The sequence below is a fragment of the Selaginella moellendorffii genome, unplaced genomic scaffold (genome assembly GCF_000143415.4).
Source record: "Selaginella moellendorffii unplaced genomic scaffold, v1.0 SELMOscaffold_34, whole genome shotgun sequence".
Lineage (NCBI taxonomy): Eukaryota > Viridiplantae > Streptophyta > Lycopodiopsida > Selaginellales > Selaginellaceae > Selaginella > Selaginella moellendorffii.
The window spans coordinates 1,593,631-1,615,535 of NW_003314295.1; the positions used below are offsets into that span (position 1 = coordinate 1,593,631).

General features: G+C 48.0%; 9 protein-coding genes across 19 annotated transcripts; 4 read left to right on the plus strand and 5 right to left on the minus strand.

The window, feature by feature from the left end:
- The first annotated feature begins 325 nt into the window (after positions 1-325).
- LOC9639352 (NEDD8-activating enzyme E1 catalytic subunit) lies at positions 326-3,034 on the plus strand. 5 transcript variants are annotated; one of them, XM_024682541.1, is made up of 11 exons: positions 326-437; positions 495-655; positions 720-922; positions 980-1,212; positions 1,262-1,324; positions 1,377-1,433; positions 1,485-1,606; positions 1,657-1,774; positions 1,838-2,115; positions 2,185-2,399; positions 2,479-3,034. In XM_024682541.1, exons 1-9 carry the CDS (start codon positions 354-356, stop codon positions 2,087-2,089), a joined length of 1,293 nt encoding a protein of 430 aa, XP_024538309.1. In that variant the 5' UTR covers positions 326-353; the 3' UTR covers positions 2,090-2,115; positions 2,185-2,399; positions 2,479-3,034. The 5 variants fall into 5 exon arrangements, with proteins under 5 accessions (XP_024538309.1, XP_024538310.1, XP_024538311.1 ...); XM_024682542.1 differs by having other exon boundaries at positions 2,193-2,399; XM_024682543.1 differs by having other exon boundaries at positions 2,202-2,399.
- A 1,115-nt stretch (positions 3,035-4,149) lies between these two features.
- On the plus strand, positions 4,150-7,166 carry LOC9639353 (homeobox protein knotted-1-like 1). Of its 2 annotated transcripts, none has more exons than XM_024682522.1 (5): positions 4,150-5,099; positions 5,172-5,303; positions 5,350-5,485; positions 6,509-6,771; positions 6,912-7,166. In XM_024682522.1, the coding sequence occupies exons 1-5, from the start codon at positions 4,821-4,823 to the stop codon at positions 7,059-7,061; spliced, it is 960 nt and encodes a 319-aa protein (XP_024538290.1). In that variant the 5' UTR covers positions 4,150-4,820; the 3' UTR covers positions 7,062-7,166. The 2 variants fall into 2 exon arrangements, with proteins under 2 accessions (XP_024538290.1, XP_024538291.1); XM_024682523.1 differs by having other exon boundaries at positions 5,190-5,303.
- A 1,080-nt stretch (positions 7,167-8,246) lies between these two features.
- LOC9639354 (2-hydroxy-6-oxononadienedioate/2-hydroxy-6-oxononatrienedioate hydrolase) lies at positions 8,247-9,723 on the minus strand. 2 transcript variants are annotated; one of them, XM_024682524.1, is made up of 4 exons: positions 9,038-9,723; positions 8,889-8,984; positions 8,773-8,840; positions 8,247-8,719 (listed from the first exon to the last, which is right to left on the minus strand). In XM_024682524.1, exons 1-4 carry the CDS (start codon positions 9,674-9,676, stop codon positions 8,608-8,610), a joined length of 915 nt encoding a protein of 304 aa, XP_024538292.1. In that variant the 5' UTR covers positions 9,677-9,723; the 3' UTR covers positions 8,247-8,607. The 2 variants fall into 2 exon arrangements, with proteins under 2 accessions (XP_024538292.1, XP_002977602.2); XM_002977556.2 differs by having other exon boundaries at positions 8,247-8,722.
- A 99-nt stretch (positions 9,724-9,822) lies between these two features.
- Positions 9,823-12,080, minus strand: LOC9656140. Its single transcript, XM_002977557.2, has 12 exons — positions 11,734-12,080; positions 11,485-11,662; positions 11,345-11,425; positions 11,198-11,280; positions 11,026-11,141; positions 10,851-10,970; positions 10,689-10,798; positions 10,317-10,641; positions 10,215-10,265; positions 10,080-10,157; positions 9,960-10,028; positions 9,823-9,908 (listed from the first exon to the last, which is right to left on the minus strand). The coding sequence occupies exons 1-12, from the start codon at positions 11,741-11,743 to the stop codon at positions 9,873-9,875; spliced, it is 1,257 nt and encodes a 418-aa protein (XP_002977603.1). The 5' UTR covers positions 11,744-12,080; the 3' UTR covers positions 9,823-9,872.
- An 83-nt stretch (positions 12,081-12,163) lies between these two features.
- On the minus strand, positions 12,164-14,189 carry LOC9656141 (putative formamidase C869.04). 3 transcript variants are annotated; one of them, XR_002993246.1, is made up of 9 exons: positions 13,956-14,189; positions 13,677-13,905; positions 13,466-13,626; positions 13,172-13,407; positions 12,878-13,112; positions 12,708-12,815; positions 12,576-12,643; positions 12,388-12,489; positions 12,164-12,310 (listed from the first exon to the last, which is right to left on the minus strand). XR_002993246.1 is itself a non-coding variant. In XM_024682520.1 (8 exons), the coding sequence occupies exons 1-7, from the start codon at positions 14,172-14,174 to the stop codon at positions 12,617-12,619; spliced, it is 1,215 nt and encodes a 404-aa protein (XP_024538288.1). In that variant the 5' UTR covers positions 14,175-14,189; the 3' UTR covers positions 12,164-12,489; positions 12,576-12,616. The 3 variants fall into 3 exon arrangements, 2 of the variants coding, with proteins under 2 accessions (XP_024538288.1, XP_024538289.1); XM_024682520.1 differs by having other exon boundaries at positions 12,164-12,489; XM_024682521.1 differs by having other exon boundaries at positions 12,164-12,505.
- LOC112348989 (uncharacterized protein C6G9.01c-like) lies at positions 14,174-14,661 on the minus strand. Its single transcript, XM_024682526.1, has one exon. It carries the CDS (start codon positions 14,568-14,570, stop codon positions 14,274-14,276), a length of 297 nt encoding a protein of 98 aa, XP_024538294.1. The 5' UTR covers positions 14,571-14,661; the 3' UTR covers positions 14,174-14,273.
- Positions 14,605-18,543, plus strand: LOC9656142 (ribonuclease J). Its single transcript, XM_024682516.1, has 17 exons — positions 14,605-14,803; positions 15,010-15,223; positions 15,317-15,440; positions 15,515-15,571; positions 15,626-15,817; positions 15,871-15,948; positions 15,998-16,180; positions 16,233-16,313; positions 16,365-16,430; positions 16,478-16,570; positions 16,621-16,746; positions 16,801-16,914; positions 16,965-17,060; positions 17,115-17,212; positions 17,267-17,751; positions 17,807-18,291; positions 18,348-18,543. The coding sequence occupies exons 1-17, from the start codon at positions 14,632-14,634 to the stop codon at positions 18,435-18,437; spliced, it is 2,754 nt and encodes a 917-aa protein (XP_024538284.1). The 5' UTR covers positions 14,605-14,631; the 3' UTR covers positions 18,438-18,543.
- A 101-nt stretch (positions 18,544-18,644) lies between these two features.
- On the minus strand, positions 18,645-20,537 carry LOC9639355 (uncharacterized tRNA/rRNA methyltransferase HI_0380). Of its 2 annotated transcripts, XM_024682518.1 has the most exons (7): positions 20,111-20,537; positions 20,032-20,051; positions 19,839-19,967; positions 19,663-19,758; positions 19,513-19,612; positions 19,337-19,450; positions 18,645-19,273 (listed from the first exon to the last, which is right to left on the minus strand). In XM_024682518.1, the coding sequence occupies exons 1-7, from the start codon at positions 20,514-20,516 to the stop codon at positions 18,858-18,860; spliced, it is 1,281 nt and encodes a 426-aa protein (XP_024538286.1). In that variant the 5' UTR covers positions 20,517-20,537; the 3' UTR covers positions 18,645-18,857. The 2 variants fall into 2 exon arrangements, with proteins under 2 accessions (XP_024538286.1, XP_024538285.1); XM_024682517.1 differs by having other exon boundaries at positions 18,645-19,450.
- A 29-nt stretch (positions 20,538-20,566) lies between these two features.
- LOC9656143 (nascent polypeptide-associated complex subunit alpha-like protein) lies at positions 20,567-21,592 on the plus strand. 2 transcript variants are annotated; one of them, XM_002977395.2, is made up of 4 exons: positions 20,570-20,704; positions 20,778-20,874; positions 20,929-21,053; positions 21,114-21,592. In XM_002977395.2, exons 1-4 carry the CDS (start codon positions 20,642-20,644, stop codon positions 21,450-21,452), a joined length of 624 nt encoding a protein of 207 aa, XP_002977441.2. In that variant the 5' UTR covers positions 20,570-20,641; the 3' UTR covers positions 21,453-21,592. The 2 variants fall into 2 exon arrangements, with proteins under 2 accessions (XP_024538293.1, XP_002977441.2); XM_024682525.1 differs by having other exon boundaries at positions 20,567-20,704; positions 20,778-21,053; positions 21,114-21,590.
- The last annotated feature ends 313 nt before the right edge of the window (positions 21,593-21,905 follow it).

Sequence of the window (21,905 nt, forward strand, 5' to 3'; positions counted from 1 at the left end):
TTCCCCCAGAGATAGCGTCGAAAGTGGAACGTTTGCGGACTGTCTGATGGCTAGAGCGGCTTCATAGCTGGAAATCACCGCCGTGCGACATTAGAAACAGTTCTACTGGAGATGAAAGAGAAGCTTACATGTTTGCAGACTTTACGAGATCACTAAGCTCAAGAACGATTTCGAGAAAGAACGCGATATCTACCACAGTCTGGAAGGCCCTTGTGAGACAATTTCCAGGCATGACAGAACTCCGCTCCACCAAGATCTATCCAAACTAAAACCAGTATGGTACCAACTTTTTCTTTCGTAAAAATATTCAAGACTTTTTTAGGGCTTGGGCATTAGACTAGGGTTTTTGCGCGATGGAAGCGCGATGGCGGGACATCGATTTCCTCCTCCAGCGCCCTGGGAAGCTCGTCAGCGATGGATTCGAGCCGGGTCCAGAGGTATGCAGCGCTGCGCAATGTGTGTGCCTGGTGATAGGCAGCTCTCTTTCTCTGCAGCTCAGGGAATTCCTTCGCGACTTCAAAATTCTGGTGATAGGCGCCGGCGGCCTCGGCTGCGAGATGCTCAAGGATCTTGCGCTCTCCGGCTTTGGAAATATCGACGTGATCGACATGGATACGATCGATGTCTCCAATCTCAACCGGCAATTTCTATTCAGGTGTGTGACAAAAACCATGCCAAACGAGAGTGAGCTTATATGTTCTTTCTTTGGTTTCGGGCAGAATGCACGATGTGGGAAAGCCAAAGGCTCAAGTTGCCGCCGAGAAGATTATGCAGCGTATCAAAGGTGTCACCGTGACTCCACACTACGGTCGGATTGAGGACAAAGACATTGAGTTCTACCGGGAGTTTCAGCTTATAGTTCTTGGTTTGGATTCACTGGAAGCTCGAAGCTACATCAACTCCATTGCCTGCAGCTTTTTGGGTAAAACTTCATGTTTATTGTTTCAGGTCGTGACTTTTATTTCTACTTTTCGCACAGAGTACAACGAAGATGGCGAGCTCGACATGTCAACTATCAAACCAATGGTTGATGGTGGAACGGAGGGCTTCAAAGGCCATGCCCGAGTGATACTACCGGGATTCACGCCGTGTTTCCATTGTACTCTCTGGCTATTTCCGCCACAGGTCACTTATCCGCTCTGTACGCTAGCTGAGACCCCTCGGTCTCCAGCTCATTGCATCGAGTACGTTCACCTCATACAATGGGGTCAGGTATGAGACACGTTTTTAGCTCATAGATTTTTCATGTTCTTATTGGCAGGATCGAGAAGGCGAGTCTTTTAATCCTGACAACCCGGAACATATGACGTGGATGTACGAGCAGGTGCTCATCTTCTACTTTTCTCTGTCATTGCCTTACTTGTTCTTTATCTTAGGCATTGAAACGCGCTGAGCAGTTTAACATCAGCGGTGTGACTTACTCGCTGACACAGGTGCTGCGTGTCACTTTAAACTTTGTCCGGTTTTAATAGTATTCTTGGCAGGGCGTTGTTAAGAACATCATACCTGCAATCGCTTCGACTAATGCCATTGTTTCGGCCATTTGCTCCCTTGAAGCGCTCAAACTGGCAACGATGTGCAGTAAAGGCCTTGACAACTATATGATGTACGTCATGTGGGCTTTTCTTTCTTTGTTTCAATGCTACCATCGTGTAGGTACTCTGGAACTCAGGGTGTTTACACCCACACGGTCTCCTATGAGAAGGATTCAAGCTGTATGGTTTGCAGTCCGGGAGTCCCTGTTGAAGTTGATAGTTCTATTACTCTGCAGGAGGTAGTCTATATAGAAAAGCATGCAGACAAGTTATTTGACTTTTTTCTTTCTTCTCTTGTGCAGTTCATTGACATGCTGCTCCTGGACGCGAGGTTTAAGGATAAGCTATCCAAGCCCAGTGTTTCCTTCCAAGGAACCAATCTCTACATGCAGGCGCCACCGGTGCTGGAAGAGATGACACGACCAAACTTGCAGTCGTCGCTTCTCTCCTTAATGGGGTCAAAAGGCGTACTGAACGTTAATGACCGAAAGCTGGCAGGCGTCCTCCGCGTCCAGGTTGCCTTCAGAAACGTTCCGACGCCCATGGCGGTGTGAGGCCGGCCGGATTAGCATGTAAAGAGGTAAACCCGGTGGTAAACAAGCTGGGAGGCTCTGTTTTTTTTTTGCTTTTTTGCGTTTTCTCTCTATAGATTTCCAGTGCTTCAAGCTGACCGCGTGCAGTGCATTGATCGATTAAAAAGCGGCAGGAAACGAGAGCAGCAGCCAGTGCCGTGGAGTCCGTATCCTCTAAACACTCCCAGGGGAGGAGAAAAGAAGTGTAGACTGTTTAGAGTCTGGAGGCACGTGAACTCTTGTTGGGAATGGAGAAAGCGAGAAGCGAGCGGCTCCCATTGGTCGTCTGGAGGTACATTTTTATTCACGCCTGTCTTAAGTGACTAACTGGTGTTGATCGCTTTCTTTATGTGTTTTTGCTGGCTTCTCAGGTAACAGGAGAGTCAATGTGTAATAAGTTCAGCCGACGAGCTCGCCCGCTCGCTCCACCTTCCTGAAGGGATTCTTGGCAGTCCCCTGGATGGACGAGAATGGAGACGCATCGCGAGTCGCGAGAGAACCAAGCGCGGTGGTGGAAAGTCCAAAAACTTCGGTACGGTTTCCATGTGCATTTCCTGCGGTAGCAGCAGCGGCAGCAGCAGCAGCAGCAGCAGCAGCAGCAGCACTAGCAGCAGAAGAGTAAGCAGCTGTTTTTGGTTTTGGAGAAAAAAAGGCAGCTTCAGCAGTAGCAGCGGCAGCAGTCAAAGTGCTCGTTGGGAAGTGTCAAATCGCTTGCTACAGGGAAGGAAGGCTTCTTTCCTTTTTCTTTTCACTTTTTCTTTCCCAGTGCCCATCTCTGGGGGAAAGCTTGATCACCAAATTCCAAAGCTGATAATTGAGATATGCAATAGGAATTGGAAGAAGAAAGAAAGGTATCTGTGCTGGAGGTATCTCATCTTATTGCTCCATAGCTGTATTTTATAAAAGTTCACCACCATTTATACGAAATGTGCCATGGAACTTTCTCATTGATAGATCATGGAATCACGGCCCCCCTGCTTTTTAATCACACACCATTTTCTTTATTGCAACATTCCTCGCTAGGTTATAGCTGCTTTACAAAGCTTTTTCAAATACTTGAAGTATTTTCTGTTTTGATGTGGTCGAGAAATTGGATGATGCAATGCAAATTAGCTTCCGTTGCACCCACTTTCGTGTGCCCTGCATTCCAATCGCTTTCGTGTGCCCCTGCAACAAATTATTAAATGGGGAAGAAAAAGGAAACAAAAGTATTAAACAATTGGAAATATCTAGCGAGAACGCAAGAGGCCAAACGCATTGCATTTTTTCTTTTTGTTGGCACCCACCGTATTGATGAAATTGCAGAAGGGCTAAAACCATGGGATGGGATCAAACGAAAACTACCTCTATCTCTATCTCATACATCCACAGAAAGGGGCAAGCACAGAGAAATGTTAGAAAAATAGGATACACTTCTTAAACTCCTGGCCAACTTGCGCCCGGGCAACATGGCTGATCAAATGTTGAACAACAATGCCGTATACGGAAAGCAAAAAGAAAAGAAAAAGTTTAAATTAAGAAAAAAGATGGCGCTTTCAAAGTACAGTAAGTATATTCTACACCCCAAAGAAATCTTCATTGAAATCGGGGTTAAACCATCAAGCACCCAAATGCCCCCTTGTGGCAAACCATGGGTTTAAACTGGGCCCCTTCCGTACAGGTCTAGGTGGTGGAAGCGAAGAGGGGCCCAAAAAAACGTCAACGTAAGCGAATGTTGGCTGACGCAAGCGGGGGGCGTTGGGTCCGTGTTTTACCGCAGGTGAAAGCTTAAAAGGAACAAGCGCGGCGTGGCGGCCTCGCTGTCCGTCGGATTAAGCCCCCAAGGTAAATATAGGGAGAAAGAAGTTACCACGAAAATTTTCTCGGAATAAAACATTAATTGAAGCGGAGGTGGAGATTGTGTCAGCAATGCCCGCGCTTTTCTTTAAGCCGTCAACTTTGGCAAAATCTCTCCCGAAGCAGACAAGCAAAAGACTCTATAAAAAACGAAGCTGGATTAGTGTGTTTAAAGCATTTTTCTTTCTAGATTCTCTCTCTTTCCCGAGCTCGCTCTCTCTCTCTCTCTCACAGACACGCGAGCGGCGAGCGAGACCCTCTCTCTCTTGGATCATTGGATGGATGGAGCAGAAGCGCAAGCCCAGCAAGCACAAAACACCGGGCGAAGAATCGCAAGGGGAGGAACAGGAATTTGTGGAGGACGAGACTGCCGAGATTTTCTAGTCCAGCACTGCTTATAAGTTCTTCTTTGATCAAGGGGGACGCCAAGATATCGATCCCGTTTCTTACGCGGAGCCGCAGCTGATAAATTCATGGGCTATGATTTTTATAACTTGGGTCTGCGTGTGGTCCGCATCTACTGCAAGCGTGCTACTTGGGTTTGCAGCTCTGGATCGATGCGGTGGTGAATCGCGAAGTCTTTGATCCGTAGCACCTAGAGTCTTACAAAAGGTAGAGAAGCTCTTTTCTTCAGCAGCAGCGGAGAATCGAGCCATCCCCGGAGCCATTCGTTTCCGGTGTGTGTTGCGGTCACTGCAGAAGCTTTGCTCACACAATTCCAGTCGAGGGTCGCATTCTTTTCCTCATAAGTCTCCACAGAAAGTTACACACTGGGAGGAGGGCAAAGGATAAGAACGGTTACGTGCCTAAGATCATCGCTTCTCTCCCCTAAGATCACCACAGTTTTACTTCCAAGTTTCTCTAGTTTTCCAAGATCATGGCTGGGGGTTACGCGCCAACGAAATTCGCAAACATGGAGGAATGGCTCGTCGAAGGTTTGATAGAGCAGGCAGCGGAGGGACTCACAACCTCGCCGCCGCCGCCGCCGCCGCCGCCATTAGCACCAACATCATCCATGGCGGCACCAAGAACGGAACACGAGGACATGGATCCGCGCGGCAGCAAGGTTTCACTGTCAGATAGCGAGATCATGTCGGCCATATCAGGACATCCGCAGTACAAGGAGCTCCTGCGAGCACACATGAATTGCTACAAGGTGAGAGCAGAAAAAAAAGATTTGTTTTCGTTTTCTTGCTGTAGTTCGAGAGGGTTTTATGCGAAAATGTAGTTCTCGCCTCTCTCTCAGGTTGGAGCTTCCGCGGATTTGGCGGCCCAGATGGACGAGCTCGTTCGGAAGCGTGAATTCGAGAGTGCCGTCAAGACGAGCATTGGAGTTGATCCAGAGCTGGATCAATTCATGGTAACTTACTCACTCGCAACTCCAAACTCTTACAGTGTTCTACCAGGTTGCTTACTGCAATGTCCTCAACGCCTATGAGATCGAGCTGCGGAGAACTTTCAAAGAGGCCATCGAGTTTTGCAAGAAGCAAGAGCACCAGCTCAGTGTCATCGCAGTTAGCAACATCGACGTGCTCTCTTCTGGTAAAGCTCGCAAACACTCTTACAACGCTGCTTGTCCGGTGGCTTGCGTTCTTGGGTACCTTTTTCGCACTAAGTTTCTTTATACTTGCTGCATGATTTAGTCCATTCCTTCTTCCCATTTTTTTTACGTTGATCGTGCTGCCTGTGGGTGAAACTCGTTCATGATCGTCATCACTAGTAGCAGCAGCAGCAGCAGCAGCTTAGCAGGGAAAGATAAAAATAAGAATCCAGAATCATGGGGAATGGAAAAAGGAAAGCAAGACACATGAGGCAAATTGGTCCGGGGGGTATGGAATAATTCAGCTGATGGTGATAGTGCGAGGGACTCTGATAGTGAGGTGACCTTTGCATTTAGGAGGTGCCACAGAGGTCTTGTTTTCGCAGTCGTCTTGTGTGGAGCTGGTGGTAAATAGGCAGGGAAACGCAGGTTCCTTGCAACGCAAAGGTTTTTAATCCAGATGAGCAGATCTTTACAGAGATGGGTGGTACCTTTTAAATCCTCCTCAGGCTTTGGTGCTATCCAGCTCTATTCATCTCTATAGATTGGATTGGATTGGATTGTAACACGCTCTCGTTGGATCAAACGGGGATCGCAAATCCGATAGCGAAAGATCATCATAATCGCCAGCAGCGGCAGCAGCAGGAGCAGTGGTAGCAGCAACAGCGACAGTTTTGGAAGAAAGAGAGGAAGGGAGAAAAGAAGAGAGAAGGTTTTCGATATCTTTCTCCCTTTCTGCGGGTGATCTTCCGGCCGATAGGAAGTTTTCACGTGAAGATGGAGCTGCCTGTTCACGTCACCACCATTTTGTGAATGCTGGCTGGGCTGGGCGCTGGCATTCCGCGGGCTAGATTCGGAACATATCTAATGCGTAGGTGGTCGGATAGAGATGGGAGCATTGATCGCAGGAGTACGGAAGAGCCGGCGGTTGTACGGCTGTTTTCAGCTGAACGAATCCTCCTCCTCCTCACTGTTTTGAGTGGTACTAACGCTTGTTCTTGGGTATTTTGCTTTGGTTTTGGCAGCGGAGAACGAGGATGCGAGTGAAACATACGAGGATTTCATGGAGGAGGCCGAGAGCGGCGGGATTGGAGAGGTGGACACCGATTTGGATCCACTGGCGGGCGACAAGGAGCTCAAGAAGGTCCTGATGAAGAGGTATGGAGGTTACATCAAGGGCCTGACGCAGGAATATCTCAAGAAGAAGAAAAAGGGGAAGCTCCCCAAGGAATCGAGGCAGCAGCTGCTGGACTGGTGGTCACAGCACCAGGATCATCCGTATCCCAATGTGAGTACCTTTGTGTTCTTTCTTGTTGGCATTCCGTGTCTCTTTCTCGTTATGGCTAGTGGGCGTGCCATGGCTTTGTTCCTTCTTTGTGTCCTTTTCATTGCTTTTTTCTTTGACATTTGCTTCGCTGTGCTGGACAGGAGAACCAAAAGTCGAATCTCGCGCAATCCACCGGCCTGGACCCAAAGCAGATCAACAACTGGTTTATAAACCAGCGAAAGCGGCACTGGAATCCACAGGCAGTGCGTGGGGAATCGTCACAGCAGCGAGACGCCAAATCCAGCAGCTAATAATGTAAAAACTCTCATGACCAAGAAAGAAAACCAAAACAAAGAACGAGCGAGAACTTAGTGTGTAGAATCGAATCTAAAAGACACGATATTTCTCCACGCAAAGATCTCCGGAGTAAAGCTATGATCGCTTCAAAGTTTATATCAAAGATACGATAGCATTAGGTGGGGCTTTATGGCGAGCCTCACTTCGACTGGCCTTCCCGGCAGCATTCCTCCGCGAGGTAAGCCACAGATTTCTCTCCAAAGCTCGCTACACAACATTAAAGCGAGTAAGTCCTCCTCATTCATTGCCAATGGATTGGTTTTCTCTTCTCTTCTGCCTAGCTCCGATCTCCTTCGGCGTTGTGTTCTTCACGTCCGAGGAGTGTGCCAATTCGTGTAAGTGCCAGGAAAAAGAAACTCGCTATTCTCTCTTTCCTTTTCTCAAGGCTGAGATCCACTTGTGTCTAGGCCAGGAAGCGGAAGGCGCTGTGTACAAAATAGCCAAGAGAAATTCAGAGGTGACATTTTTGAGGCTCAAGGTGGAAGAGGTATCAAAACAATGGAAGACAAGATTTCATGCACATTAACCTCGATCTCTTTGTTTGACAGGAGGGAATCCAGGAGATTGTGCGGCAAAGAGACACATCACGCCTGGAAATGTTTCCTCTCTTCTCTCATTTTTGAGCTTCTGTGTAGCCAACCTTTTACTTCTACAAGGGAGGAGATGTGGTGGGAAAGCTGATCGGATCGTCTCCGTCCAAGCTGGAGGACTTGGTGGTGAGCTTCATCCATCACAAGACACGTGGACAAGTTTTAGGCAGATGCTGTTTCATAGTTAATAAGAGTTGTTTACACTTGTACTCAACTAAGAAGCACCAAATGGAGGAAATATATTCTACATTGAGTATATCAAAAAAACATTGTTTGTTATATATATGACGCGAAACTTAATACAATCATGGTTGAGATGAGGAGTATGTATATTTTATTAATTGCTTGCCTGTTATGGCTAGTAGCCGATGCCACCACAAATTCTACTGCTGGTAAGGTCGTGTTTACTACACTCTCTCATGTTTTGTGGTAAATTTGTAGCTCTTCACGGGACGTGTGGTCCAACTTTGCACCCCTGTTTACCTTTCAGAAGCACATGTTGCTCATTTTGTACTTGTTTTTTTGTGCTTGGTGAATTGGTTATTGTGATTTATATTTTAATTTCTTTTTATATAAGGAAAATATTTCTCATCAGAGCCCCTGACCCAGCTCTCCCGTTTTCTCTGCTTTCGTTTTTTATTTCTAAAACTTTGTCTGTGTACAATCGCAGGGCTTCGAAAAGCTATCTGATCACAGGGACTGCTCACTGTGCAGTTTAACATGCAAGCCTGATCTCTGGACTCTCCAGACATTGCTCGGCATTTAGGTGCATTTTCACATACCAGCAGGTGCTGCGGGGTCCATTGCAGCCGGATTTCAACAAGTTGTTCAACCTGAACTGTCCTATGCTGACCGCATCTCGTAACGAGGGTGGTTTGTCAGGTCGTTTTGATTTATAAAATTTTCTCCTTCAATTCCCGGACAAGAATTTCACAACTAAACCATTGAAAGCTTTAGGATTGTCAACTTGAGGAGCATGCGCTGCTCCAGGGATGATCTCCAGTTTGGAATCACTCAGATGCCTGCTGGCAAATCCCACATATCAAAACCAGCACAATCTGAAAGCTCATCTTACCTCTGCAAACGGTGAGCAAGGTCCACAGTAAAGATTTGATCATTCTCCCCCCACAGAATGAGCACGTCCTGATAACAAAAATTGGGTGAATGTTTTTCTTCTCTTTCGCTTCCAACCTGAACGAGTTGAGGAACCACTGGTGGGTTTTCGACCGATCCAATCGCCATGCCATCCAGCAGCTCAAGCCGGTGCTCCCGATTGTAGCAGAGAACCTGTCCACACAAAATCTCATGAGAACTTCCCCGACCGAGCCAGTGTTTGTTACCTCTTCTATGATATCTTCGACCAGGCAGTCTGGAACAAGAGCCAGCTTCTTCTGAGTTGCAAACTCCATAGTCTTGCGAGCAACTTGAACGCTTCTCGGCATCAAGACATCCGCCGGATGAGCGACGCCACCTCCAAATCTCTCCAACATTCGCTGCGAGTCAGAGTGATCCATCGCAACCCCGGAGCTCGCCAGCACCACTCTAGCGATCCTCTCTGGGTACAGATGCGCCATCCAGAACGCCACCATTCCTCCGTAGCTCGTCCCGAGAGCGTGAACCCTGTCCAGAACTTGGAGCTCGTCCAGCATCAGCTTCATACACTGGGCTTGGAAAATCTCGCTTCTTTCGCCCGACTCGGTCGTAGATTCCCCAAAGAAGAGTAAGTTCGGGACGTAGACGTTGAACTTCTCCGTGAAAGCCAGCAGCTGGTTTTCCCACTCGAGGAGTGCGTTGAAAACAAAGCCATGGAGCAAGAGTAGTGCAGGCCTCCCCTCTTTTGCTGCTGAAGGAACCCAGCAATCCAAGGTAGTGTTGCTAGCTTCTATCTTCACTTGCTTTTGCTGCAGCCCACACCTCCTCATGAGTTTTCTTCCCTGCTGGAGCCTGAATTTGATGAGATTGATTCCCAAACAACCCATCTCTTGCTCGAGTCTTCGAACAGTCCCAAATCTCAAATATATACCCTTTCCTGCCGGCCTCAGAGTCTTCGCATGTCTCTGTCTAAGTGAACAATGCAAAGAAAAAGTAATTCCAACACAACTATCTATAGTACTTACAAACCGCGTGAAAATATAGCTGCTGTATTATTTCACACCTTAGTCACAGTTGTGAATTTTAATCACTATCGTCGTTCATAAATCTTCGACCAGCCTGTATCACCAAGAGATGGATTAGTTTGTGCTAGAAAGACAATCAATTTACCTCCGCCATTGACCTCTTCCGGTTCATTTGCTGCGTTCGCATCTTATCTGCCACGGACATGTGTTGCTTCTGGTAAAGAACATCACCATCATAGAAGAAAAACAAGATAAACGAACTTACTTTCTGTTTAGCGCCTTGCGTACGCTCTTTTGCACCCCGAGGAACAAAATCAAAGATCTCGTGCAGAAGGCCGTTCTCCTGTTGAGAAGCATTTCAGAAAAAAAAGGACAAACAAAGAAGCGTGGTTTTACGTACCTGCATATGCTTTTGGAAACCCTCCGCAAGGAATCGTCGAAAAGCATTTAGCTATAAAGAAACAATAAACCACCAAAAAAAAAAGAACTGAAATACCATTACCTGAACAGTTTGGGTCCACGTATTGACCTTGAGAGCATCACCATGTTTGAACTTTATAGATGTCTCGGGGCACACGCCTTCTTCAATCGTTGCCAGCATTTCCCTGAAGGTGCTCCTTTGTTCGGACCTTTCTTTCTTTGTCTGACCCTGCTGCCTGCTAGAATCGATCGCAAGCGCTTTCATTTGCTCCACAACTTGCATTTCAGTCATTCCCATGCTGTCGAGATCATTCCCGATCTCGCAGAGAAGAGCAACAGCCTCTCCGGTAGCCTTGCGGACTCCCAAATCTTGAACGTCCAATAACGAAGAAAGAACCGAGCCGTTCCTGTAAAATAATCGACTCGTAAAAACCAAATAGAAATAAACACGAACGAGGATAGCTGAAGCGCGATCTTGTCCGAACTCAACGTTGTAAGAAGCAACGTCCAAGCGGAAATAGCCGCCGCCTTTACTTGCGGCGTTGGTTTATTTGTGCCAAGTGTCTGTAGAAGCCAAAGTTAGTCCACCAGTACGTGTGCTTTTAACGTGTGCTACCTGATCTGCGTGAACGGTTCCTTTGTGAGAAAGGATCTGCCAGAAAGTTTCCATTGCGGTTTCCGTCGACGCGACGTCCACGCCTCCAATAAATGCCAAAATCGCAAGCGCTTCAATGGTCTGGACAAGATCAAGTTGCTCAGGACACAATCATCAATGCAAAGGACATCAGTACCGAAACTCTTGCTGCTGGCGTGGAGCCGAGTTTCGAAAGCCTTGCGAGGTGGGGAAGTGACTCCTTAAGGACGTGCTCCGACACCTCCCCGGCCCCAGCGGTTATGGAAAGCATCCCTACGAAGACGATGAAACAAATCAGACACTCATGTGTCACAATAAAATAGAAGTACCTAGAGCACGACTCGCAAGAACAATCTCAGCAGATGATCCACGCCTCACGGAGGACAGGAACTGATGTGCGAGCGTCGCGTACCTAGAATTGTTTTTGTACGACGTTAGAGAAGGAAGTATCACAAGAAAAAGACCCGCGCACGTACTTATTTTCAACATAGTCCGTCATGACTCTTGTACTAAATGAGTTGAGCAGCCCCTTCAAGCCTGCCTCTCGGGTGCTTGATCTAAAAGTGCATACTTAGTCCAAGTGAGAAGAGGAGCAAAAAAGAAAAACAATGAGTACCTCTTCTCGTATAAAGAATCGACATAATCATCTAAAACACTCTCCTCGTCCACCTCCTTCTCCGCCTCCTGAGCCATCGTCGGCTCCGAAGACCCCGATGCTCCCATCGACGAGGTGCTACTAAACGTATCGTCATCCGAGTCGTCCACGAACTTTACACCACCCTTGCGATTCCTGCCTGCAAAATCGAGAGAAAAAAGAAAACCAGCGTAAGAGAAAACACGCACCCAACACGAAAAAACCACTCACTCTTCCCCATCTCGTCGTCTTGATCGCCAGAAATGCCTAAGAACCTATAACGTAGAAGAAAGACAGAAAAAATCCTCTCTAAGCGCACAAACGAGCATGAAAAACGCGACTCAATCTGTGCTGTCTACGCCGTTGTCTCCTGTCCCCAGAGGAATTGGTGGGCGGCGCCGAGGCCGGGGGGGAGTGGAAGGCGGCGGTGCCAGTAGCACCACAGATGGAGGTGGGCACACACCTTTGGGACCTCCTCACAGCTCGCGATGTCTTCCTCAGCCCTCGATTTCCACACACTACCTCTATCTCCTCCATCGCCCTCTTCCTCTCGCTCTCTCTGCTCGCGCCCTAAAATGAAAACACTTTTTGGATTGCCCTAAAGGTATTGATATAGTGATGACACGTGGACGGCCGGAGATCCGGTCGAGATTCGCATATGTGGATCCTGAAAGTTCTTTTCTTATATCCTGCAAACAAAAGAGATGAAAGAACTTTTAAGACCATGAGTAGCCTGGTCGAAGATTGCTGTGGGAATTGCGATGGCAGCCACGGCATTTGAGATCCTATCTTCTCTTGTCTTGCTTCCCTTGCGAGAGCAGATTTGGCAATCAAGAAAGAAGGAAGAAACTTGAGCGTAAAACCAGCGTGAAAGCTTTTACTTGCCTGATCTCGCGTGTATCCAGCTTTGAGAGGTACTCGATGACTGCTTGCTTGAAACACAACGTCTCGTCGAGGTAGTGCTGTTGTCTATGTTCATCCACGATGCTGATTCATTCGAAAACTAGTCAGTCGGAGAAACGAGGCCGCACAGGCCCAATCTTGAGCAACTAGACTGCAAGTTATAGAGTTACCATAACCAAGGAGCGTATATTAGATTCGCACTCTCTCAGAATTATCTTTTCTTCTTTGGTTTTATATCCTGAAAACAAAAGAGATGAAAGATTAGAAGCCATAGGAATGGAACTCATAAGATCATGACTAGCCTGATCGAAGATTGCTGTGGGAATTGCGATGGTAGCCACAGCATTTGGAAAGTCGACGATGCTCGAGATCCTGCTCTCGCAAGGGCAGGATGACAGAAGAAGGTAGATCTGGCAGTCGAGAAAGAAGGAAGAAAGTTGAGCTTAAAACCAGTGTGGAAGCTTTTACTTGCCTGCTCTCTTGTGTATCCAAACTTCGAGAGGTACTCGATGGCATTGAGGACTGCTCGCTTGAAAGACAAGGTCGTGTCGAGGTAGTGCTGCCGTCCGTGTTCATCCACGCTGATTCCTTCGAAAACCAGCCAGTCGGAGAAACGAGGCTCAACAGGCCCGATCTCGAAGAATGGTTGCGCGTGTAGATTCGTCGGGCTCATGTAGTCTTTCATTCCACCACGCAAAATCTCGCATCTTTTGTAAACAAGCAAAGAACTTCAAGCTCATCTCTGAGATCAAGCGCGGAATGGTACCTTAACGTGAGAAATCCGTTCATCTCGATGCCTCCACAGAAAGCAATCTCGCCGTCACCCTGGGAGAAGTGCATGTCTCCCATGCTGAGATTAGCACCCTCCACGAACACGGGGAAGTAGACTTTGCATCCCCTGGAGAGGTTTTTAATGTCGAGGTTTCCACCGTTTTCTCGGCCGGGGACTGTTCTTGCGGCTTCGGAGGCAATTCTTTCCCAATCCGGGCTGCCTTCTTCGATCTGTGACGAAGTTTTCATCGACAGAAGATCAAAGAAATAGAGGAGAAAAGTGTGGTACCGTGCCAAGTAGAACATTTCGTTTTGTTGGAAGTGCTGCTACTAGTGGTGAAGAAGAAGTATCGACCAGAGCTTTCTCTCGAGCGTTCCAAGCCTCCAAAAGTTCTTTAGATGGAGCTGTGCCAATTAGTCCAGGATGTACCATTCCTGGGAAACGAACGCCTGCAAAAGAAAAAGAAGAATGAGAGAATAGAAGAATTCATCGTTCTTGCCTGGGATGTGTCTCGACGATGCAAAGATCCCTTCGAAATCCCAGATCGCCTTGGTCGCATTTGGAAAGCGATCGCTTAGAAATCCAAACCCAGGTAAGATCGCAGTGAAGCCCCATTCCTGCCCAGAAATCGGCCCTAGATCGCATATCTCCACCATCAAGATGTCGCCGGGCATCGCTAGAGCGCCCGATTCATCCACAACACGCACAGGACCGCTCAGACAGTGCCCCTAGCATCCATCCAATCCAAGAAAGAATGCGAAATATGAGCTAGTCTTACCCCTGATAGATCCAGAGCCTCTATATCCGCCACAGAATCGTCGTTGCGGATCGCTCCACCCGCGCAATCCATCATCTCCACAGTGAAGATCTCATTCTCCTGGACCTCGGCAATGTGAGGGATGTCCGGATGCCAGCGATTGTGGAGCGGGGGCTGCTGCTCGTGCGCCTTCCTGGAGAAATCGACATCGCAAACACGGCGTGGAGTTCTCGGCGCCATAGCGATAGCTTTCAATTCAAAACAAGAGAAAAAAGATACAGGATATTCTATAGAACCCTAGAGAAATATTCTCTTCTCGGGGGAATTAGGGTTCTTCGCTCAGAAGCAGCAATCGCAATCGAATGGGCAGAGCGCGGTGCCACCGGCGTCCTTCTTGTTGCACCCCAGCTCCTCTTCGGTGTACACACTGAATCCCTCCTGCGTTTTCTTCCTCTTTTCTTCCTGATTCTTCGCGGCATTCTTCTTCTTCTTCTTCTTTACCCTTTTCCTGGCCTTGGGCTGCTGTTCTTGCTCAACTGCTGGCTTCTTCCTCTTCTTGGCGCTCGATCTCTCTGCGAAAATGGCGTCGATCTCGTTCTCCGCCTTCGCGGTGGAAGCCGCTCTCTTCTCCTCCATAGGAGCCCTAATCTAAACCCCTAACCCCACGAAAATATCTATCCTTTCTAGGGCTCCGCCAATGCTGGCCGCTACGAGTGGCGAGGAGCCCGGGCTCCTCGCGACCAAGAGCTGGATGCTACATTCTGGAGTGCTTGATAGGAGCTGGAGGATTTCTCCTCCTCCTCGAAGGCTCTCCTGTCGCTGCTATTTCAATCCCAACGCTACCAGGAATGTGGCATTCCAATCGCGAGGTATGGTATTTCTTCTTTCGCTCTTTTTCTTCGGTAGTGTGCATTCCTGGTTTCCATCGGATTTTCTTTTGTTTCCATCAGATTTTCTTTCTTTGTGAACAAAGGATGTTCGGTTTTTATCTTGTTTTTCTTGGTAGTCCATGCCAAAGAGGAGACTTTTGTGATTTTCTTTGCTTGTGATGCTGATGTAGAGCTTCCTTTGGCAGATTCACAACAAAGCCGATATGGTATTCTAGAAGGAGCCGGGTACAGCAAAGACGACGCGGTCCAGCGAACAATGCGAAAGTTTTACGAGGGAAGGAATGGACCGCCTCTTCGCATTCTTCCGATTGGAGGCCTCGGAGAGATTGGAATGAACTGCATGCTCGTCGGGCACTATGATCGCTATATCATGATCGATGCTGGACTTATGTTTCCCGAGTAAGCAGTCTCGACACCTTTTGTTACTCCTGTTTCTGCTTGTTGAATGCGTTTGGTGCTTTACTTACAGGCATGCTGTCTTCCTGCAAGCAGTTATGAGGATTTCGGGGTGGTGAAAGTTCTTCCCGACACGACGTTCATTTCTCGCTGGAAGCACAAGATTGAAGCTGTGATTATTACGCACGGGCACGAGGATCACATCGGTGCATTGCCTTGGGTAATATAACCATTTGCTTTGCTGTTTCTCTTTCTTTTTTCTTTTCTTTTGGTTGCTGACTTGTTGCATCTCAGGTTATTCCTGCTCTTGATCCTCAGACACGTATTTACTCTACAAGTTTCACACTCGAGGTGAGCAACTAACACGCTACTGCAAAGCTTCACTCTTGCACATTTGATGTGTAGCTTATCAAAAGGAGATTGAAAGACTACAACTTTCCATTTGAGCATCGATGCCATACATTTACGATGCGAAATCCCTTTCAAGCGGGTCCTTTCAAGGTCGAAGCTATTCGTGTCACTCACTCGATACCGGATTGTTGTGGCTTGATACTTCGTTGTCAAGATGGAACCATCTTTCATTCCGGAGACTGGAAGGTTTGCTCTGGCTGTCTTGACACGCTTCACTTAAGGATTGTTTCTATTCGCAGATCGATGAAAATCCGCTTGATGGTAAGATATTTGATCGGAATACACTTGAGGAACTAGGCAAGGAAGGAGTCACTCTGGTAATTGCTGAGTTGAAATTTTGGCAGCATTTATGAAATGTATGTCCAGATGATGAGCGACTCTACGAACGTCTTGTCGCCAGGGCGGACAATAAGCGAGACAGATGTTCGAAAGTCGTTGATGCAGTATGTCACGGAGGCAAAGTCTCGGGTTATATCAACACAATTTGCTTCCAACATTCATCGACTTGGGAGTATGAAAGCTGCTGCAGATGCTTCTGGACGTAAACTAGTGAGTTATGATTAGCTGTTGTTTTTTGTTTCTAGAACTTAACATTACACAGGTTTTCATTGGAACTGCCTTAAAAACGTATATTGATGCAGCATGGAAGGATGGACAGGCACCATTTGATCCTTCGATTCTGGTAAGGGTGCATCTGTGTAAAATCTAATTTGGTTGTGTGGCTGTTTACCAGGTAAAAGCTGAAGATATGGGCGCGTATTCACCAAAAGATCTTCTTATAGTCACGACAGGATCTCAGGTTCGCTTAATATGTTATAGATTCTAAGTTTGAAGGACTGTTTGCAGGGCGAGACACGGTCGGCTCTAAATCTTGCATCATTTGGAAGCAGCCGCAGTTTAAAGTTGTCCAAAGATGACGTTATCCTGTATTCGGCAAAGGTATGTTCGTGAGCTTAAACTTCTGTAATTGTTACATGAACGTTTTGCAGATGATACCTGGCAATGAAACGAGAGTGATGAAGATGCTGAACAGGATATCTGAAGCTGGTCCGCATATCATCACTGGAAAAGACAAGCTTCTACATACTTCCGGACATGCCTATCGCGATGAATTGGTACGCACTAATCACTTTAAAGTGGATTTTTAAATGTCGGATTGTGCATGACAGCAAGAACTGCTAAGACTCATTCGGCCGCAGCATTTTCTGCCGGTCCATGGCGAGTATACTTTCTTAAAAGAGCACGAGCAGCTTGGCAGGGCTTCCGGTATTCAGCACACGAAAGTATGTTATAACCTTACTTTTAAGCTCTCTGCTAAGATTTAAGCTGGCAGGTTATAAGAAATGGTGAGATGCTCGGAGTCTCGCCTTTACGGAACAGACGGGTCCTCTCTAGTGGGTTTGCTGCCCTTGGAAAGGAGGATTTACAGGTAAGAGGGATTCTCACCTCGATTCATTCTCACGTCTAAAATTTTGTGAAACAGCTGATGTATAATGATGGGGAAAAAGCATTTGGAACTGCATCAGATCTTCGCGTGGACGAAAGAAAACACATAGCCTTCGATGGAATTATAATAGTAAGGTACGAAGTTTGTTTTCCTTGAGCTGTCGAACCTTGTTGACTCGTCTGTTTTAGTATTGAGGTAATACGTGATGCCCTTCTTGAAGACGATGATAATTATGCATCTCGGCTAGATGGTTCGGAATATGGACTACGCGCCCGTATCAGGATCACCACTCGGTGTCTTTGGCTGGATCAGGGAAAGCTTACGGAAGCACTTCACCGGGCAGCTAATGCAGCCGTTGGAAGTTGCAAGCAAGATGCTGATCTTCAGACTGTGGAGCGAACAGTTGCCACAGTGCTCCGGAAGGTAGCGCAAAAGTACAACAACAAAAGGCCAGAGGTCGTCGCGATAGCTACAGAGAGAGCCGTTGCTCCAAAAGACAAGCTCATCCAGAAGAGGCTGGTCGTGGATGCTGCGGCTCAACTTAAGGTGCTGGTGAGGACAAATGCTGTAAATACCAGAGTCTACGAGAAAGAGAAGAGGCAGCAGCAGCACGCGGAAAAGGACAACGAGCGACGGCTGTCGGTGCTCACACCAGAATTTAACAAGTTCATGGGTATAGAATCTGTTTTTAACTTGCTTAGTTTTCTGATGCTGTCCGGATTCTGCAGAGAAAATTGATAAAACTGAAGACGCCGAACCCGTCATCAAAGTTCCGAAGGTGGAGGAAACAGAAACAGAAGAAGAACGAGTGAGAAAGGCAATCGCTGAGAAGGTGTTGAGAGAAATGAAAAACGCGAGGACCCAAAAGGCGGCTAGGATAGAAGAAGAGAAGAAGCTACAGCGTGACGATGCTGATGAAACACCAGCACCAGCACCAGCCACCAAAGTGGAAGAAAGAAAAGAAGAGAAGAACGAAGTATTTTCCATAGCCGAGAAGGAAGCAGACTTGGCAGCCACAGGGAAAAGCAGATGGAAACCGGAGGCCACCCAGGTGTTGATCCGGCTACGAACAGGCATGGACGACAAATTCAGAGAAGCTAAACTCAAGACCCCTCTCTGGAAGGAGATAGCATCCAAGCTTGCTGAGCATGGCTACGAGCACACCCACGGCCAATGCAAGGCAATGTGGTCGACTCTGGTGAAACGCTACAGGGTACGTTTCTATTGTCCCATTTTCTTGAGAGTATGCTAAGCTTGTGAGAATTGCAGAACATAATCGATGATGATGGAAGCTCCAACAAAAACTGGCCATTCTTCGATGGAATGCACGCGTATCTGAGCGATGATCCAGACTCGTAAATTACACAGCATAAGCTTACATGATGAGATGAATGGATGTGTCGCTCAAATATTTACATATTTATCTATATACAAGTAGTAAAGGCTCGCAGCCATCCGATCGCAAGCCCGCATCATGGTCATGAATGTTAAATGGGAGATTGGTGGTACAGGAACTATTGATATCAAAATCATACTGTTTTCATTGCAAGTCATGGTCGAGCTTACTGAAAAAGCAAACCGAGAAGATTATGATTGCTGGAAATGATTGGAGGAGGGGCAGGGTGTGGAGCAAATGGCCGAGAGCGTCACCACTGCCTTGGCCTCGAGATCACCCATCGTGCTTGAGATGATCCGCTAAGATCGAGGTGAGTCAATCTAGACAATCTATCTTTCGAGTTTGTCTTCGCAATAAAAAAGATGGGACGGCACAGCAAGACTTTAGTAGCTTTCAAGCTCCGCCTGTATGGCCCGCTTCTCCTCTTCGTCAGTTTCAGAGTAATCGTACTCGTCCCAGCCCCTCTCTTCTTCCAGCTTCTTGTTGCACTCCTCGGCCTTCTTGAGAAACTCCTCGTAGTCCTCCTCGGACTCTCCCTCGGACATTTTCTCCTGCAGGTCCGAGAAGAGGTCCCCGACGGTGTGCGCGTTTCCATCCACCAGCGTCAGGAAGCCGTGGATGATGTTCACCTCTCGCTGTGCCAGCCGTGCCCTGTGAAAGATCCGTTTGAGGTGCTGTTGCAGACGGTGGCGCGTCGTGAACTCGGGCTTTGACACCAACGACGCAGCAACGTTGCAGTTCTTCACCACTGATCTCCATCGCCTCAGTAGCAAATCCACCTCACGAAGAGGAGCAGTCCCTGTTTGATGTTTACACCAGGAAAAAGAATCGCAACTAAGAAACTTCGATGGGAAATAAGTACCTGGCGGTGGAAGAAACTCATTGTACTCGGGGCCCGGCTCCTTGTGTACACGACGAAGCCTCTCGTATGAACTAAACATTTTTGAGAGAGCAAGCGCCACAGCGTGACTCACATCTGCGAAAAGAAAGAACAAACTTTTCTCTAGTTACAAAACGAAGTTTCTGTGTGATTCTTACTTAGCGACCCCTCCCATTTGGTAGTTGGGATGCGGCAAGTGTGAGTGCAATATAAGAGCTCCTCGTTTGTCAAGCCGTCGTCCTCCCGTCCAAAGACTAGCTGCAGGGAAGAGCCATGTCAAAACACTGTGTGAAAGTTCTAGTGTATACCGCAATGGCTTGACCCTTTGCTGGAATGCAGAGCTTAGGATACGGCACTTCGTTTACAACTCTGTCACGTCCGTCACGCCGGGTGAAGCCGATGGCCTACACGAAACCAAGTTCGTTCCTGGTGGGTCATTAGAAATGGAGAAGAAGAAAACAACACACTGCAGCACTCGACTCACCATAAGGCATTCGCCAACAGCCTCTGGGATAGTCTTGACAACGTTGACATCTTCCAGCAGGGACTTCGCGACAGGATTGACAGCCATTTGACGAGCTTCGTCCGAGAAGTAATCACACTCTGGACTCACCTGGCCAAAGGAAACGAAAACCATGAAGAAAAATCTCAAGTCTAGCAGCAGTGAACTCACGTACCAGCCATACATGTCTACATTCTGTTAGAGACCAAAGTGAGAAAAGAACAGAAAAAAAGAAATCTTTTGCAAGCTCTCACCGAAATTCGAAGCAATGCGGCACACCGATCCCACATTCCCAGCTGACTGTGATCCAACGAGCACAACCCTCACTCGATCGAGAGCTCCGAGCCCAGTGAGCCAATGCACGTCCTCCGTCTTGACTTGATCCTCCAATTCCTCCTGGGGATACGCCAAATGCCGCCATCGCCCGTGCTCCTTCGTGTTCCTATAGAACGGCTTCCTGTTCTCGTCCTTGTACCACACCAGCCGCGGATCACGAAGGCTGTACTTCTCCTGGATTCCAATGAGACCTGGTGCGCCCTTGGCGATGGATTCGCGCTTGAGCGCCTGGTGCGCGGCCCTGGCGCCCTGCGACCGCCGCTGCTTCAATCGCACGTAGGAGACGAGGCGACGGGCGGATAGCGAGGCGGGCGAGATCGCCATCGCCAAAACCCTAAGCCCTGAACCCCCATTCTATCTTTCGAAAAATTACCATATCTCTCGCCCACTGGATGAGCCCTAAAGCCGCCGTCTAGGGTTCTTCGCGAGAAAGGAGTTGTGGGGGCGCCATGACTGCACAGACTGTGGCCGAGCACCTCGCCGAAGAGCTCAAGCAGCAGAAGCTCGCCGAGGTAAGATTTTGCTCGTAGCGCCGCGGAGGGCGAGAGATTTGGCTCTATTTCTCGCGATTCTTGCTTGCCCCAGGGCGATGAGCCGATAATCGAGGACGATGTCGCGGACGATGACGACGATGACGACGATGATGAGGACGATGCGGGAGAGGACGAGATGCACGGTGAAGGTACTTCCACTGGAAAATTTTGTGGTGTTCCTACTTTCTTTGTGTTTCTTCCAGGCGAGGATGGAACGGGGAAATCCAAGCAAAGCCGGAGCGAGAAGAAGAGCCGGAAGGCAATGCAGAAGCTCGGGATGAAGCCCGTGACTGGAGTAACGAGGGTGACGATCAAGAAGAGCAAAAACGTAAGCTTGCGTAGTAGATGAAAGAGAATAGAGTCTAACTTCGCTCCTTGTTCTTTCCAGATACTGTTCGTGATCTCCAAGCCCGACGTGTTCAAGAGCCCGGCATCCGACACTCACATCATCTTTGGCGAGGCCAAGATCGAGGACTTGAGTTCCCAGCTCCAGACCCAAGCCGCGGAGCAATTCAAGGCACCGGACATGGGCCGTGTGCCTCCAAACAAGGCCGAGGGCGCTGGAGGCGAGGCCGAGGAGGAGGAAGAGGTGGACGACACGGGCGTGGAGCCCAAGGACATCGAGCTGGTCATGACTCAGGCTGGAGTGCCTCGCAGCAAGGCTGTCAAGGCTTTGAAGGCCACAGACGGAGACATCGTGAGCGCGATCATGGATCTTACTCAGTGAGCGAGTCGCGAAAAAAAAAAATCACACCAGGAACAGGCAAGAACACCGTCGGTCAGTGTAAACTATGAGCTTGGTTCTGTGCTCTACGTAATCTCTTTTCCAGGGAGTTTCATTCAATTCCAAAGCGAGATCTTTTTATTCCAAGTCTCCAAAGTTTGTCTCCTTGATCTCTCGCGAGAAGAAAGTTTCCAGCGATTGAAAGGAAGAAATATCTGATTTTTCCTCTTCACTTGTAGTCCCCCTTGGCGCCCCTAGCACGAAAAAATGGAAGATCTGTCAGCTATGAAGCTTGGAGGCTTTTTCTTACAAGAATTCACGCCGCGGTCGTCCGGCTTTCACATCCTGCGCGTGCTGCTCAAAGGAGATCAATCAGGCTCTCGAGATTTCTCTTGGGCGACTTACAAATTCACTGACGATGAAACGATAGGCGAGAAAGGGGACGATCAGCCCCCA